Here is a 17,347-nt window from a genome sequence, read left to right on the forward strand (position 1 = left end):
GTAATATCCCTTGGCTTCATTGTCGCCTCTGAACTGACCCATTCCCTCTGGGAACTGACCTTTGCTTCATAGCAACTGTCAATAAGAAACCAAGCTATCTGAAACACCTACTAAAAACCTTAATTTGTCTACTTATAAAAATAATTACATAGTGGAACTATGTGTCACTTTGTTCTATATCTTCCCAGTCTCCCATAAATGTGTTATCATACTTTCATTATTTAAAAAAATCAGAAGTTAAAAAAGAAACCAAAACTAAGCTCTCTGTATAGAACTGTCCACAGACTCAGTGGGCATGAATCGGAACAAATTTCAGGAAACAGTGGAAGACAGAGGAGCCTGGCATGCTGCGGTCTGTGGGGTCACAAAGAGGCGGACACGACTTAGTGATTAAACGACAGTGGCGGATAGAATTGTCACATATGCCAGTGCTTTGGTTTGGGCTGCTGTCAGAAACCACCCCAGACTGGGTGACTTCATAAACATTCTGGAGGCTGGAAGTGTGAGATGAGGGTGGGAACATGGTTGGGGTCTGATTGGGTGCGTTCCCTGATTCACAGATGGCAGTCTATGGAGCTCTGGAGCTAGCTAGCTCTCTGGCTTCTTTTTATAAGGGCACCGATCCCCTGTATGAAGCCTCCACTCCCATGACCTCATTACCTCCTAATACCATCACACTCAGAGAAGGAAATCGCAGTCCACTCCAGTATTCTTGCCTGGAACATTCCATGGTGGGCTTCAGTCCATGGGGTTGCAAGGAGTCAGACACGACTGAGCGCACAGCTCCATCACACTGGGGGTTAGGTTTTCAGTGTTTGAATCTGGGGCAGGGGGCTGGATACAACCATTCAGTCCGTTGCAACAAGTGAGCTCAATAAGTACATGAGTGAGCTGACATGGTGGCCTCATTCCCGACAGCCCTTGGGAGTGAGGGCTGGGTGGAATGGTGTCTGACCTGAGACGCCCTTGTTTTATCTGCTCTCTGAGCAAGGCGGTCAGAAAGGTTAGCCTTCCCCAGGGGGTGTGTAGAGCCGTCTGCTTGACCCCCAGCCAGGGCTTGCCTGGAAATGCACACCGGTTCTTCTCTGCTGACCTCCGTGGTGCCTGTTTCTTCTTGGGCCCCGCCCCGCCCCTCACAGACCACCAGCCAGACGGAGCTGGAGAACTGGATCACTGCCATCCACTCTGCTTGCGCGGCCGCTGTCGCAAGACACCACCACAAAGAGGACACGCTCCGGCTGCTGAAGTCGGAGATCAAGAAACTGGAGCAGAAGATCGACATGGATGAGAAGATGAAGAAAATGGGCGAAATGCAGCTGTCCTCCGTCACGGATTCAAAGAAGAAGAAAACGATATTAGATCAGGTAATTGTTCTCCTGTGTGCAGACGCGGGCCAATAATTAGGCCTTGAAAGGGGTGTTTCTGCTGCCTTGGAACCGAGAAACATCCTTGGTTATCTCCTCCTTGTCGGCCTGTCGCCCAGGCTGCTAGACTCTCTATTTTGACTGTCAGTTCTCCCCACCAGTGGTTCACAGTTGATTGTTATGAGCTGAAGGGAACAGTATTACGCTGGAGGAAAAACAGAAATCTAATGGAGGAGCCCTCCTCCTCCCTCCAGTGGCAAGCTATTCTCAGGGATCTGGGTAATTGGCATGTCTGCGATTTCATTCCCTGTGTTATCAGGTTGACCGCGTGCCCAACTGTGATGGGTCTAACTTCATCCCTGACTCCTCAATAAAGTTAAATTTCTATATTTAGTAAAGGTAGAGTGTGCTTTAACAATATGTGTATAATTACAGTATATGCAGGTAAGTGTATTTCATGCCAGAAAGGAAAGATTTAGTGAGATAACAGAGGACATTTTGCCTTCTATTCAGTTGTTTTAAAGTCAGTGATAGACTTCCCTGGGGGTCCAGACGTTAAGACTCTGCCCTTCCAATGCAGAGGGCACTGGTTCAATCCCTGTCAGGGAACTAAAATCCCACGTGCCATGTGGTATTGCCAAAAAGAAAAAAAAAAAATTAAAGTGATTGCCATTTAGCAACATTTTGAAACTTTGCCTAGTATGTAGGAAATAAGTATGTGAACTCAGACGGTTAAGCGTCTGTCTACAATGTGGAAGACCCGGGTTCGATCCCTGGGTCGGGAAGATCCCCTGGAGAAGGAAATGGCAACCCACTCCAGTACTATTGCCTGGAAAATCCCATGGACAGAGGAGCCTGGTAGGCTACAGCCCATGGGGTCGCAAAGAGTCGGACACGACTGAGCGACTTTACCTTACCTTAAATAATTGATCAGCATATGACATTCTGAGTTCCCCTCTGTCTGTTCTTTCCCTCGATTACCCTGTTCTTTGTATTTTTTAACCAGAGGTGAAATTTACATAACACAAACTTAACCGCTTTAAAGTGTAAATGTGTAATGCTGCTGCTGCTGCTGCTGCTGCTAAGTCACTTCAGACGTGTCCGATTCTGTGTGACCCCATAGATGGCAGCCTGCCAGGCTCCCCCGTCCTTGGGATTCTCCAGGCAAGAACACTAGAGTGGGTTGCCATTTCCTTTTGAGTAACCATTATCTCTGTCTAGTCCCAAATACCGTCTACCTCAAAAGGAAGCTCCGTATCTTTTAAGCTGTTGCTCCTTTTGCCCCTGGCCTTCTGTCTCTGGGTTTGCCAGTTTCGGATGTTTTGTATAAATGGAGTTGCATAATATGTGACCTTTTGTGTCAATGTCTTTGAGTTAGCGTAATATCTTACAGACTGGTCCACGTTGTGGTATGCACACTCCATCCCTTTCATGGATGAATTTTACTCCATCGTGTGTTTACACCACAATTTGTTTACCCATTCATCTTTTGATAGATATTTGGGCTATTTCCATTATTTGGCTGTTGTGAATAGTGTTATGAATATGTGTTCATACTAACACCGTATTTTAAGCTGAAGTAAAAAGGTAGCTGTCAACCACCGATTAATATCCACATCACAGCCAAGATCCCCGAGCCTTCACAATATAGCTGTTCCAACTCTTTCTCTTTCATTACTTTATTCAACCGTCACATCAGCCTCAGGAGGTGGGTATTATTTTGCCACTTTGAAAAATGTGGAAACATCTTGGATCTATTCTGTGATTGAAACTATGCGTTCCAGAATGTGGATCTTCACCATTAGTATTTTCGGTGGTCCCATCCTGTACTTTCAACCGCCCACCTGCTCCCAAAACTCTCGGCCTATTTGTCTCTGATTTGGAAATCACTTTGCCTTTCTTCTTCTCTATCTTCCTCTGAAAAACCAACCCTAGGTAAGTCATGCACTTCTCCAGGGCTGGAATTCCTCTGCTTTTTCACTTCTCCTCCCTCAGGTTTGTGGTTCTGAGCCTGGAGCTGATGGTCTGTCCTGGTTGCAAACATAGAATCTGTGATGGAAGGGAGCAGAGCAACTAAGGCTGTATGTTCTGTGTGTCATACTGAATGTATGACGTTAGCTCGCAGAAAAACAAGTCAGCTATGGCAACAGCAAAATGGGACTTGTTATTACCTAAGAAACGTAGGATACCTGCTGTTTACCTTTTAGGATTAAAATTAATACCTTTGCAACATGTGGACTTGTCACACTTACGAGGAATAAAAATGTTAACATTTGCCTTCTCTTTTTCTTCTTTCACTTTTTCCCTGTTTTCACCACTGTAGATCTTTGTCTGGGAGCAGAATCTTGAGCAGTTCCAAATGGACCTGTTTCGCTACCGCTGTTACCTAGCCAGCCTCCAAGGTGGGGAGCTGCCCAACCCTAAAAGGTTACTTGCCTTTGCAAGCCGACCAACCAAAGTGGCAATGGGCCGCCTTGGAATTTTTTCTGTGTCATCTTTTCATGCCCTGGTAAGTAGACGCTAATGTGTTTTTGATAAATATTCATCTTGACTATTAATCCTGAGCACGACTTGACAAGAGTCTCTGAAGTGGTTTTCCAGTTTTACTGTGTGGCTTTCTGATACGTCCTCTCTCAGCTGTGGATACAAATCTTCATTTGAATCTCTTTTGACATTTGTTACTAAGCTGGTCTCGATGGGGCCTAAATTATTGTGCAAAGAAAACATGAAAGGTATTACCTCAAGAGCTCTTCGCGTGGGGTTCTGGTGGATAACTCATGTCATTTTTAGGTGGTGTCATGCTTTCAACCCCAGTATGTATTTTTTCTGTTATTCTTGTGGCTATGATAAGTGGAGAGCTTGTTCCTTCAAACATGAGTGTGTTTCTCTCTCAGTTTTTCACATGAAGACACACACCACATATTGAGTAGATTTCTTTAAAAATCTTCCTTTTCACTTTTTCATCATAGTTTTGAAAGTGAAAGTGTTAGTCACTCAGTCATGTCTGACTCTTTTCGACCCCATGGACTCACCAGGCTCCTCTCTCCATGGAATTCTCCAGGCAAGAATACTGGAGTGTGTTGCCATGCCCTCCTCCAGGGGATCTTCCCAACCCAGGGATTGAACCCAGGTCTTCTACACTGCTGGCAGATTCTCTACTGTCTGAGCCACCAGGGAAGCCCCCATCATAGTTTTGCGTGACCATAAATACCTGATTCTTTTGTAGAAGGTCAAGACCTTTCTGTGTTTCTCAGCCCGACATAGGTCGTTGCTTGGGGAAGAGAATTTTCATCTGACCTCCAGGGCGGCAGATTGTGTAGCTGTATGTTTGCAATCTGTAATTTCATGTACTTGCTAAATTGCAAACAGCTTTATGTACTTTGGGTTCCTTTCTTCTCAAAAATTGCTATGCGAGCAACACGGTTTTTGCCTATCCAAATGAACACCCACTGAAAATGTACTGCACCTTAGCACATGTACTGTGAAACTGAATGTTAAGTCCCAGGTTCCAGAAACCGCCTTGGAGAAGCTTTCCTGTGGGGCTCTGGGCTCGCTGTGTCAGCTGCGCTCTTCAATTGATTCAGAGCTGTAATTCACTCAGAGGCGTTTGTGTTCTTTATAAGTAGATTAGCATCATCATTCAGATAATTAGGGTAGATTTACATTTTTAAAGAAGTCTTAAACCAATTTCTGGAGTTATTAGAACTGGCATCCTGATTTGTTCTACTAATTACAGCTCAGCTCTTGGTCTCCTGGCTACCACCTCTCCATACAGCTATTAAGTCTTATTTTTTTAGTGGCACTGGGTCCAAGGGCTGTGATCAATTAATTTTGCAAACGGTCTTCAGTTTGTGGCTCTTGGTCTGTTTCTGTGAGACCTGGACCCTGCTTTGTAACTTAACCAAATATTAGTTTGCTTGTTCTGCAAAATAATTGCAAGAAAAATTCTTGTTTACCACACTGTGAGAATGTCATCAATTGAAGGAGCAGTCTTATTAAGGAAAGGGCTTCCGTGGTGGTTCAGACGCTAAAGAATCTGCCTGCATGTTGGAGACTTCAGTTCGATCCCTGTGTCAGGAAGATCCTCTGGTGTAGGAAATGGTTACCCACTCCAGTATTCCTGCCTGGAGAATTCCAAGGACAGAGGAGCCTGGCGAGTTACAGTCATGGGGTTGCAAAGACTGGGACATGACTGAGCAACTAACACTTGATTTCACTTTCTTATGTAGGAAGTTTGATACCCATGATGGTGCATCAGGTTTATTACTGGGCTGGCCAAAAAGTTTGTTTGAGTTCTTATGGAAAAACCCTAATGAACTTTTCAACCAACCCAATACTAAATCCCAAGCCATCCAAATGGCTGTTTCCTTCTCCTGGGTTTGATAACCTTTGGAGAAAATAATCTTGCTGTCTACCTAAAACTTCTCTGTTTCTATTATTTTCTTCAAAGCCACTGAAGCTAACCTCTCCTGTGTGTGCTTAGTTGCTCAGCTGTCTCTGACTCTTTGCAGCTCTGTGGGCTATAGCCCGCCAGGCTTCTCTTGTCCTTGGAATTTTTCAGGCAAAAATGCTGGAGCAATTTGCCATTTCCTCCTCCAGGGGATCTTCCCACCTCAGGGTTCAAACCTGCATCTCTTGCATTGGTCAGGCAGATTCTTCACCACTAGCGCCACCTGGGAAGTCCCTCTAAAATGAGATGATGAAATAAAACCCACTAAATTATCCTTCCATAATTTATCTCCAGACCTTCTAATCTCCTCTGTCTCGATGTCTATGATTTGTGTGTGCTTTTCTTTTGATGGGCAGGCTTTTAGAATCTGACCAGCTGACAACGGGAGTGGAAGGGTTAGTGACTTTTAGCTCTATTCAGTCCATGATTTTAAAGGAGAATGTTTAATTCCATATGTGCCATTCTCTGTTCCTTTTTTGTTTTTGTTTTTGTTTTTTGCTAGCTACGTCTGTCTCATATATCTGGGTATTTGTGTGTCATTGCAAACTTCTCTTTTCCATGAGGGGTTTCAGTGGGACCAGACCAGTTAAGCAAGCCTGTTGGGTATCTGTTCCTATTTGTTGCTGTACGTTTTATAGAAGGTTCTGGGCAGGGAGTTTTTACTGTCTCATTTATTGGATACTTACTTTTTTTCCTTCTCTCCTTGTCTTTTGACCCCAGAGAATGTTCTTTTCCCTTGGGGTTGAAACACTCTTCAATTTAGCCTTTGTCCAGACTTTATTTTTTTTTCTTTCTTTTAAGTGGGGAGCATGGGAGGAGGAGGTGTCAGGGCAACGGGGCTAGGGGAGGAGATTCGAGCACAATTTAATTTCCATTGACCAGGACGACTTCACATCATGCTCAGCGATTTTCAGTAATTAACTGAAGGGTCCCCACTGTACTCTTTGAAAGGTTATCATTGTTCTTGTTTGCACAGATGAACAGAATGATAGAGTAATCAGGTACGGGCCACAAAGAGAGGCATTGTGTGAGCAAAGATCATTGAGAAACTCTTGAGCTCTTGTCCAACAGTTCTTTTGCCAGCTTTTTTTTTTTCCCCTTCCATCTAAATCTCTTTGCTCATTTTGAGTCATTATTGTCTTGGGAGTAGCAGTAACTTTCGCAGTTTAAGAGGTCCCCAACAGTTTAGAGTAGTTACTATCAGAACCTTAAATGAAACAGTCCATTTGTTAAACAGAATTAAACCAACTGGTCAGCTGGGAACTGAGCACACTTATGGTTATTTAGGTTTTTCTTCTGGACTCTGTTTGTCCAAAATTAGAAACTAGAGTTGCTGTTTACTTGTTGTAACTGTGTTATGTAGGATCTCTGCTTCTGCTTTTTCTTGTTTGTTTGTTGTTTATTTATTCATTCAGCTAACAAATAAATGGGAGTGCCTGGCATATGTCCGTACTGTCCTCTGATTAGGGTTATAGCGGTAAATGAATCCAGAGTTCTTGTCCTATTGGAGCTTATATTCTTGTGGGAAAGATGGATAATAAGTAAGCAATCAGATAAACACAACGGCTTCCCAGGTGTCTCGGTGGTAAAGGATCTGCCTGCAGTGCAGGAGACCCAAGAGTCGTGGGTTCCATCCCTGGGTCAGGAAGATCCTCCAGAGAAGGAAATGGCACCCCACCCTAGTTATTTTGGCCTGGGAAATTCCATGGACAGAGGAGCCTGGTGGGCTACAGTTTATGGGGTCACAAACGTTGGACATGCCTTAGCGACTAAATAGCAACACCAGATAAACACAAAAGTTCAGATATTGATGGGTGCTGTGATACATACAGACACCAGACACACACACACAAACACACACACACACAGACAGACAGACACACACACAGACACACACACACACACACACACACAGACTTGACCATTCGTTTCCGCAGGTTCTGCATCTGGGGATTCAACCAACCATGGATTGGAAATATTCAAAAAATAAATTCCAGAAAGTTCCAAAAAGCAAAACAAATTTACTCAACTATTTCCATAGCATTTACATTGTACTTACACCTGTTTACACAGAATATACATTATGTTAGGTATTATAAGTAAGTTAGTGATATTTAAAATACATAGGAGATGGTCTGTAGGTTATATAAGTACTATGCCATTGTATATAAGCTCTTGAGCATGGGAGGATTTTGGTTCCTTGGGGGTCCTAAAGAACCAGTTTCCCATGGATACTGATGGACAATTGTGTGTGTGTGTCCATGCATGTGTGTCTGCCTGTATATGTCCGTATATATATCTTTATATAAATATGAGACCACGTGAACATTTTTTTCTCTAGAATTTTTACCTTTCATACCATTTATTCAGTGGTTCTAAGCCTCATGTTGTGCCCATAAGCTTCACTGATTTTGACATAGTTATGTGAGCATCTTTGTATGTTAGCACATTATCACTTATTCCTTTTACAACTGTTGTTTACCTTTAGCTTAGAAAGCGATCAAATGGAGAAGAAGAAATGTTTGCATATTTAACATAAGAATGTGTCCTTTACGGTTGTGTGACTTTTGCTCCCCTAACGCCTTGAGTATATTTGTGGTAAGAGCTCTCTCTGGGGGAGTTTTCCCACCATTGTGTTGAGTGCCACATTTTTACCTGCCCCTGTCTAGGTTTGCTTCTGTCTGAAGCTGAGAAAATGCAAGACCTTTCAAGCTCCCTCGTCTTTTTTTTTGTTTGGGACCAAAACTTTCCCCCTAATACCCTTGCAGAGAAGGTGTTTTGATTCTTGTTTCTGATGGACGTTGGGGTCTTTGCCAATCTACTCAGTGGGGCTTCCAGAGTGTTTACCCTGTCAATGCTGAAAACCTCAGGAAGGTGTGCCTTGTAGCTAGTGTACTCACTGCTGAGGGGGCCCCCGGGTGTTACCCAACATTGTTCATCCATGAGAAGGCGGCCAGTTGGCAGCCATCACATGGGGAGTTGCCCGTGTGGGAATCTGTGACAAGTAGGTTCTGAGATATTTACCTCCAGCAACAAAGAGTGGGTGGGGAAGTTTCATTTCAAGCCCAACTCGCTGTACCTCCTGGCACTCCCTTGTTTGAAAGGAGGGCCCGTGGGTGGCCTCTTGAGACCTCCTGGCTTCTGCTGGGACTCTGCTCACCACCTGTGGGATAAAGTTCAAGCCTGAAGGATTGCCTGCAAAGAGCTCCTGCACCTACTGCTTGATGCAGGCGATCACAGCAGTGGATGTAGGTTTGGTGTGGCCCCTTTCTGAACATTTAAGTATTTGTCTGGGTTCCTGGCGGGTAGCTCAAGTGTAAGGAGTCTGCCTGTAATGCAGGAGATGCAGGTTCAATTCCCGGGTCAGGAAGATCCCCTTGGAGGAGAAGATGGCAAGCCACTCCAGTATTCTTGCTTGGAAAAATCCCACGAACAGAGGAGGCTGGTGGGCCACAGTGGGCTACAGTCCGTAGGGGTTGCAAAGAGTCAAACACAACTGAATTACTGAGCATGCACGCTGGCACCTTGCAAACATCTCAATGGAGGTTAGCTTCTTTTTTTAAAAAAATAAAAATACGTTTTCCTCTCCAAAGTTAAAGTTTGTTTTAATAAAAAGGTGAGTATCATATTTTAAGTGTAGATGACAGAATTGCCAAATGCTTTTAGTATGTTTCCATTTTTGTAAAAAGATGATATACATGTTTGCTTGGAAGTAAAGTCAGGAAGGATGTAACCAAATATTAACAGTGGTAGTTTTAATGTTTTGGGAAACATTTTTTTGCTCTCTTTTTCTGTGTAAAATATATCCGATAAAAATAAGGAGGAAAATGTCTTCTAGCCTTTTCTATGCCTGTTTGAAATTAAATATTTTACAAAATCATGATTGAGGAAATACAATCTTATTCCTCTTTCACCTAAACATAGGACATGAAGGTTATAACGTGGTTTCACCATCTTTCATGGACCTGGATCCTTTCCGTCTTATTCTGTAATCCTTGAAAATGCTTCCATCCAAATGTCCTGAACTAGCTAACATGACATTTCTGGAAAGAGTGGAGTGAAGGATAATGGAAAACCCCCTCCTTTTGCGGATCCTTCCTGGAAATTATAAATAACTTTTCTACTTCCCTTTGACCAGAACTTCATCAGTATCGCACACCCTGCTACAAGGAAAATAAGTCCACTTGGGGCAGCCAGATGCTCAACTGTTTTTGAGATTTCTCTGACTAAGGCCAAGGAGTGATTAATATTGGGGGACAACCATCACTTGCTTAATGAGGAATGTAATTTTATGTAATTCTGAGAAAACAAAATAGAAGAGATGGGTAAATTTAGATTCAGTACAAAATCACAGGCACCCAAATGTGCTGTTTTCACTGTTTTTGCTGACACTCGGTCACTATTTTTTGTTAGGGTATAGAAACAACTCTGTATCATTTAGAGAGAATCTCAAGAAACTATGGTTAGTTTAACTTGATGCTAGAGTTTGGGACTGTGACCAGAAGGATATCTGATTTCTTGGAAACCTGGTATACATTCTGTTACAGTTATTATGTATTTTTACTGAGCCGACTCATTGGAAAAGACCCTGGTGTTGGGAAAGATTGAGGGTGACAGAGGATGAGATAGTTGGATATCACCGACTCAATGGATGAAAGTCTGAGCAAAGTATGGAAGATAGTGAAGGACAGGGAAACCCAGTGTGCTGCAGTCCACAGGGTTGCAAAGAGTCAGACATGCCTGAGTAAGTGAACAACAACAGCAACTGATTATTTCAGACAGCGATCGAGTTTGCCAAGCTTTCGGTTATAGTTTGAATCTAGAAAGGACTCTCACAGTTCCCGTATATGTGAGTCATGGATGGAATGCTGTGGTTCGTGGGCTCAGTGTTGGCTGACATGAGACTCTTGGAGGGTGGGGCTTAGTGGGGACTTTGGGGAACAGGTCAGTGGTCCTGACTACCTCTTGTCGATGGCCCCTCTTGCCGTCCTCAGGTGGCCGCCCGCACGGGTGAAACTGGAGTCAGAAGACGTACTCAGGCCATGTCCCGATCCGCAAGCAAGAGAAGGAGCAGGTTTTCTTCTCTTTGGGGTCTGGATACTACCTCTAAAAAGAAGCAGGGACGCCCAAGCATCAATCAGGTGGGTTCCAGGGTGGATGAGAAGCAAGCGTAGGTTGCTTCCACGGACACGTCACTTGGGATGTGCATGCATGTGTGTGCTGTTCCTTGATTGATACCCAGTGTTACACCACTTCAGCTAGCTGAAGCAAAGAAGTTAGTCGTGCTAGGTGCTTTAAATAGATAATGTACACCCACAACGCTGAACTCTGCTATTAGTCTATCACCAAGCTCCCGTCCCCACCTGCATCCTTTCTAAGCCTTGCTTAATTACAGACGTACGGAAAGTGCACTTCTTCCTGAGTCTTCCGGAAAAAAGCAGGGCTTGATGATGAAGCCACGTGGGCACCTGACGGTCTTTTTATGCCTCCTCTGGCTTTGGATCAAAGGCCGCCTCCAGGGCAATCTGGTTATTTCTTTGCCCTTGACTGTTTGGGGTTGATGTTAAAATGGGTACCTACCAATATGAGGAACCAGGCGTCTGAGAGCGCCTACTCACCACCGTGACGTCCATCTCCCGAGGTGGCAGGGCTTGAAGGGGACCTGTCTCAGTGCATCCTGAGTGGTACCTCCTATGGTGCAGCATCAGTGGGTCTCTAATACCCAAATGCTCTGGCCTCATCACTTTGACTTTGACTATCAAAGACCACTTTCCTGCCAGAGTTACTTCTGGGGAACTCTCTTTCCATTGTCATTTCTTTTTGGCTTTGGAAAACAAGTTGCCCCAGAGCCACTTTGATGATAGGCATGGAAAGAACATAGGAGAGGAGGAGAATATCCAGTCCGTGAGCTGCAGAGGCACTGTGCGTTTTGAGGTCATGATTAGTATTGCCAATTTGACCTGTTCACTCTGAGCCCTTATGCAAAGTGAGACAGGTCTATTGACTGACTCAGTAAAAAAAAGATCTTGTTGATTCGGCTAGTTCAGCCATTAGTTTACTTAGGAGTGACGTTTAAAAGCGAAATCAGGCCTGAAGGCTGAGGTACTAAGTCCTTAGCTGCCCACCATGCTCATCGTTTCTACGATGAGCAGATGGGGAGAGCCTGAGCAGTCCTGCTCTTTGTTCTCTGGTCTTTGGGGAGCGAGGCGCGTCAAGTTGGCTGCCTGGGGTCTTGCTTCTGTGTAAATTCGAAGAATAAACTGGAGGAAAGTCAATATTTCAGCGGAAAAAGTCACACACAAGACTTGATGACTCTTGACTAAACGTGCAAAAAGGTGACCTTAGCAGTCAGCATTTCTTGCCTCGTTCTACGTGCATCTGTTGGCCTTACAGGTGACTCAGACCATCACTATAAATACCTGCCAGGAGTTGCAGTAGGCAACTCGAGTTGCATTTCTCTTCTGTTAAAAGCCTTATTTCAGGGACGTGGTCAAGACTCGGTGCTTTCACTGCAGAGGGCATGGGTTTGATCCTTGATTTGGGAACAAAGATCCCGCATGCATACGAGCAGCTGATAAATAAATAAAATAATAAAATAAAATAAACATCTTAAAAAAGGAGCTTTAGTTCATTTATATGCTTCTCCTTTATGGGTGCCCCCTTATGTTATAGTCCATTGCTGCTGAAATATATGCCTGAATTTAAACCAATCCAAAAGAAGTTTAGCTGGTTCTTTTAATCAAAGGATCATGTGGTGTTCTATAACCAATTCTTGTTATTCTCTCTTATTGTAAGAGTTTTAAAAAACCTCTTAGCCATAAGCATACCAACAGAAATTTACTTGTTAATTTAGGACTTTGAAACAGATAAAAATTGTATGTGTCTATGTATCTTACTTGCTTTGGAGCAAAACCTTTTTCTTAATTACATACTCTATACCAACAGTACACCATCAGTTGAGAGCCGGTATATAAAATTTCTCACGTTGACGTATTCAGGTTTTGACCACCTAGTGGCATGGGTACCCTGATGTGGTTTTAGTCATATCTTTTTAAATTGGATTATAATTGCTGTGCGATGGTGTATTAGTATCTGCTGTGCAACGAAGTGAATCAGCTAGATACATAAGGAGCTATATACATACGTATAGCTTTTGGACCTCCTTCCCATCCATCTCTCATCCCACCCATCTAGGTCATTACAGAGCACTGAACTGACCTCCCTGCATTATATGCCAGCTTCCCACTAGCTATTTATTTTCACACATGGTACTGTATATATGTCAAACCTCATCTCCCAATTCACAGTCATATCTTTAAGTTTGTAGAATTCATTAAATTTCCAAGGGTAGACAAGTTTCTATTTTTTAAATAAGAAACTTTTCCATGGTGTTGCGGTAACATAATTCTAAATGTATGTCTCAGGTTTTGCGGATTTTTAAGTTTGTTATTGATGTTTATTTTTAAATTCTTTGGCCACACCTCATGACATTTGGGACCTCAGATCTCAAACCAGGGATCAAACCCACGCCCCCTGCATTGAAATGTGGAGTCTTAACCGCTAGGCCGTCAGGGAAGACCCCTTAGTTCTGAGGATTAAAACATAAACTAATTATTATTGGTAAATATCTGATTAGATGTGTGGCACTGTAGTTGAAATTCTTCACTGTGAAAGAATCTGGTACATTGCATTTGTAAGCTAATTCATCTAAATTTATAGAAAAGAATCTAGCTCTAATAAGCCAATTTTAAAAAATCGTCTGAGAGTTGGGGAGTGATCCCGACAGAGGAATGGTTTTCATGGTCTGCTAGCCTGTAAATTGTTTTACCTACTTGAGAGTTTGATGTGAGAGCATGTGAAATTTTTGTAATGTTTTCTAATAGCCATGCCCATTTCCATCCCCTTCTCATGCTTCTTTTGCCCAAATTCCTTTTTAAGATGATACTTTTGTATATGCAGGTGTTCGGTGAGGGAACTGAGGCTGTAAAGAAATCTTTAGAGGGAATATTTGATGACACTGTTCCAGACGGCAAGGTAAAAATAAACACATGTTCCTTTTCTAAAAGTACCACAAATAACCTCAACATTACACAGTGCAATGGTTTCTTGGGATCCTAAAATTAAGTAGACTCAGTATTAGAAACTGAAATGATCAGTCCTTTAAAATTATGTAACTGGTCAGAAGAGATGGAAAACTTCTTTACAGTAAGACATTCACCCGCTGACATCACATTTTCAGTAATTATCATTTGAATGTTTGTTTCCATCTAGAAGAAGGGAGGAAAGTGGGGTTCTGGGTAGCAGAATATTTTATGCCATTGTAAGTTCCTCTCGTAAACAACTTCCTTCTCAAGAGGTGAGTTTGTACTGGTCTCCCTGTCTACCCACACGTGCTATTTGCTTCAATTAATTTCAAAGTACTATTCTAATGGTATGTTCTTTTAAAAATAAAACGTGCATTTGCCTCCCAAGACAAGCATCCAGTTATAAATCTCCAGACTTGGTTTAACCTTGTGCTTGGATTTAAAAGGATCTTTCAAACTGCTCTGATTGAAAGCCCATAAAGAATATTGATTTTTTTTTTCCCTCGGCTGCTATTTTCAGCCTCTAAATGAATGGACATCCCTCATTTGAAAGACCCTAATGGTGATACCAACAGGCTCTTTGTTGGGGGAAGGGGTGGGAGTTCTGATGTTGATAATGTGACCTTGGTATGATCCTTCCATTCCCTGACTCAGAATCAATATGACAGAGTTCAGCTTTCAGTCGCCATGCAACCAAGCAGTGGCTTGTCCCATGTTCTAGATAGAGCCGAGCCTCTGAAATCAGGGTTCTGTTACTGCGGGGAGTGGGGAGAATTGTGGTCACGGAAGGACCTTTTTCTCCCTTTGATGCCTAACTACTCCTGGATTATGTCATTGTGGATATCAAGATAGCTGTCCTTGGAAATACGCATCAATAACCGCTGTCTCTTTCTGATGAAATCTCATGAAGTTAAATCACTGTCCTTACGTGCAATCCAGGCACAGTTTCTGTGTTCATGTATTCATGTCTGAAGTTAGGTAATTCATCTTGAATATCATAATTAGTGCACTTTTAATGTAGGGATATTTTCCCCAGGCACACGAATCCTGGAAACTGCAAAAATTGTTCCATTGGATTTCTGTCACTTTTTTCATTTTTCCTAGATACCCTTTTATTTTTACTCCTTGGCTGGAATGCCTGTACTCAAAGAGCAGTTTAGATGCAAAATTTGGGCTGATCTAGTGCTAAGAGCATTTCTTTAAGGTGGCACGTGGGGACGGAGTGGGAAGATTCCAATTACAATTAATGGGATTTGGGCAAGTTTATTGCATTTTGACAGTGCCTTCCCTGGGGTTCAATTTATCTGTGAAAGCCAAGCCATTCAAAGGCAGAGCTGAAATTGTCTTCTCCATTGAAGAATTTAGGTTAGTAGCCTTTACAGAAACATGTCCCCTATTCTGGGATCTGATCTTTTTACATACAGAAGGTGTTACGTTACCACCTCTCAGGCTTCCGTTCGGAAACTTGTTTCTTCTTGTAATCTGCTCATGGCAGCACATTTTCAGTAATCTATGGGTACATATTTACCAATCCATGGATATAAACCAATATTCAAAGCTTTTTTCTTACCACCTGTTGAGCATCAGCATTATTTTTACCTTGCTAAAATCTAAAGAAATTATTTCTTTGCTTACTCCAGAGAGACTAGATTCCTAATATTTCATCAACCTGTGGAGTGTTTTTTGCTTTAGCTGTTTAGCTGGCTTAGCTATAACCCAGCTGCTGAGTATGTAGGTAGGGCATGGCTCCTCCCACTCTTGGAAACTTGGTACTATTCCCCGATTCAGAGATGGACTGATGGCAACCACCTGAGAAAAGGCAGAAAGCTCCCCTGTGGAGTTCTCTGCACCTCATAAGGGAAATGTAGCTCTCTGTCCCTCCCAGAGGTGTGCCAGAGGTTAAATGTGAGCACAGAAATGATGCTGGTTGTCAATAGCTTGTGTTGGAACACCATCTTTAAGAATTTCCTTGGAGCCTCCTGGTTGCCTTTGAAACTTATAGCTCATCAGGGTACAGAGTCTTGCCAGAGGACTCTCAGCTCTAAATTTGTAGTGGAAGAAATCATAGCAAGAAAGCCGAACTGAATGGATGGTCCATTTCTTTCTTTCTTCCAAACTTTGATACCCACTCAGTCATGCAGTGCCCACCTGTGGATGCCATGGGTCAGGTGTGAGGTCTGCGTCTCACCTGAGACATCTCGCTCACCCCCAGAAAGCTCCTTTCTCCATAATTTCTTCCTCTCTCTGAGAGTCCCCTCTATCCTTCACTCCTGCCACCACACTTCTGCCGCCGGACCCTTTTCTTCAGAATAGATAATCCCTGTGTGCTATCAGGGGGTCTGAGATCCCCAGAGACTGACTTGCTTCTCTGCTGCTAACTTTGTTTCTTATCCTAGAGGGAGAAAGAAATGGTCTTGCCCGCTGTCCACCAGCACAATCCCGACTGTGACATTTGGGTCCACGAGTATTTCACCCCATCCTGGTTCTGTCTACCGAACAATCAGCCAGCCCTGACGGTCGTCCGGCCTGGGGACACGGCCCAGGACACCCTGGAGCTGATCTGCAAGGTATGAGGCCACTTGGGGTTGTTTGCGTTCGAGGACTCCACGGACACTCAGCTGCGGGTGGCAGAGGAGGGTTCTTGAAAGAACACCTTCGTTTCATTCCAGAGTAGTGTTGGGTCCCCTTGTGATAATACGCTTAATGGATGGACATGAATTCTTCCACACTAGGAGGAGAGGGATTCTCTTAGAAGCTTCTTGCAACATGTGTTCTTGATAGATTTGTGCAAAGCCTATTACGTGCTCATTGCACAAGTTGTAGAGAGTTTAGGTAAAGAACAAAGCCGAAAATTAAGGCACCCTTGCTCACAAAATTCAGAAGTCACCTCGGTGAACATTTTGGTGTTTGTCCCTGCTTTCTGTTTGCCACAAGCACACACATACATGTATTCAGTGGCATCATATTATGTGCACAGAGCTTCCCAGGTGTCTCAGATGGTAAACAATCTCCCTGCAATGCGGAAACCCAGGTACAGTCCCTGGGTCAGGAAGATCCCCTGGGGGAGGGAATGGCTACCCTCTCCAGTATTCTTGCCTGGAGAATCCCATGGACAGAGGAGCCTGGCGGGCTACAGTCCATGAGGTTGCAAAGAGCTGGACACGACTGAGAGATCGACGCAACACTCTTGTTACGTGCACTATTTGTAACCTGCTCTTTGACAGTTTCTAATACACCATGGGCATCTTTAGGGTAGGAAAACGTTGAAATAGATGTCAAATTTGCAGTCCATGATGAGAAATTCTCCTCCCTGTGAACACACAATTAGCCTCTTTTTTCCTTTAAAGTGACAAGTGATTGAACTCCCTTCCTCTGCTTACACCTTAAGTTATAGAAACTTCGTGATCATTTTCACGGTAAGCCCAGTTTCATTTTTTTGATCCTCCTTG

The 17,347-nt window shown here is 43.3% G+C and overlaps 1 protein-coding gene across 1 annotated transcript in view; it reads left to right on the top strand.

The window, feature by feature from the left end:
- The window catches only part of TIAM1 (TIAM Rac1 associated GEF 1), a 157,191-nt gene that overhangs the window by 40,365 nt on the left and 99,479 nt on the right, over positions 1-17,347 (top strand). The window contains exons 4-8 of the mRNA XM_052639711.1: positions 1,140-1,364; positions 3,688-3,873; positions 10,809-10,955; positions 13,774-13,848; positions 16,295-16,465. Of these exons, the coding sequence (XP_052495671.1) occupies positions 1,140-1,364; positions 3,688-3,873; positions 10,809-10,955; positions 13,774-13,848; positions 16,295-16,465 (804 nt within the window). The remainder of the gene's footprint in view (positions 1-1,139; positions 1,365-3,687; positions 3,874-10,808; positions 10,956-13,773; positions 13,849-16,294; positions 16,466-17,347) is intronic.

Source organism: Budorcas taxicolor, chromosome 1 (assembly GCF_023091745.1).
Source record: "Budorcas taxicolor isolate Tak-1 chromosome 1, Takin1.1, whole genome shotgun sequence".
NCBI lineage: Eukaryota > Metazoa > Chordata > Mammalia > Artiodactyla > Bovidae > Budorcas > Budorcas taxicolor.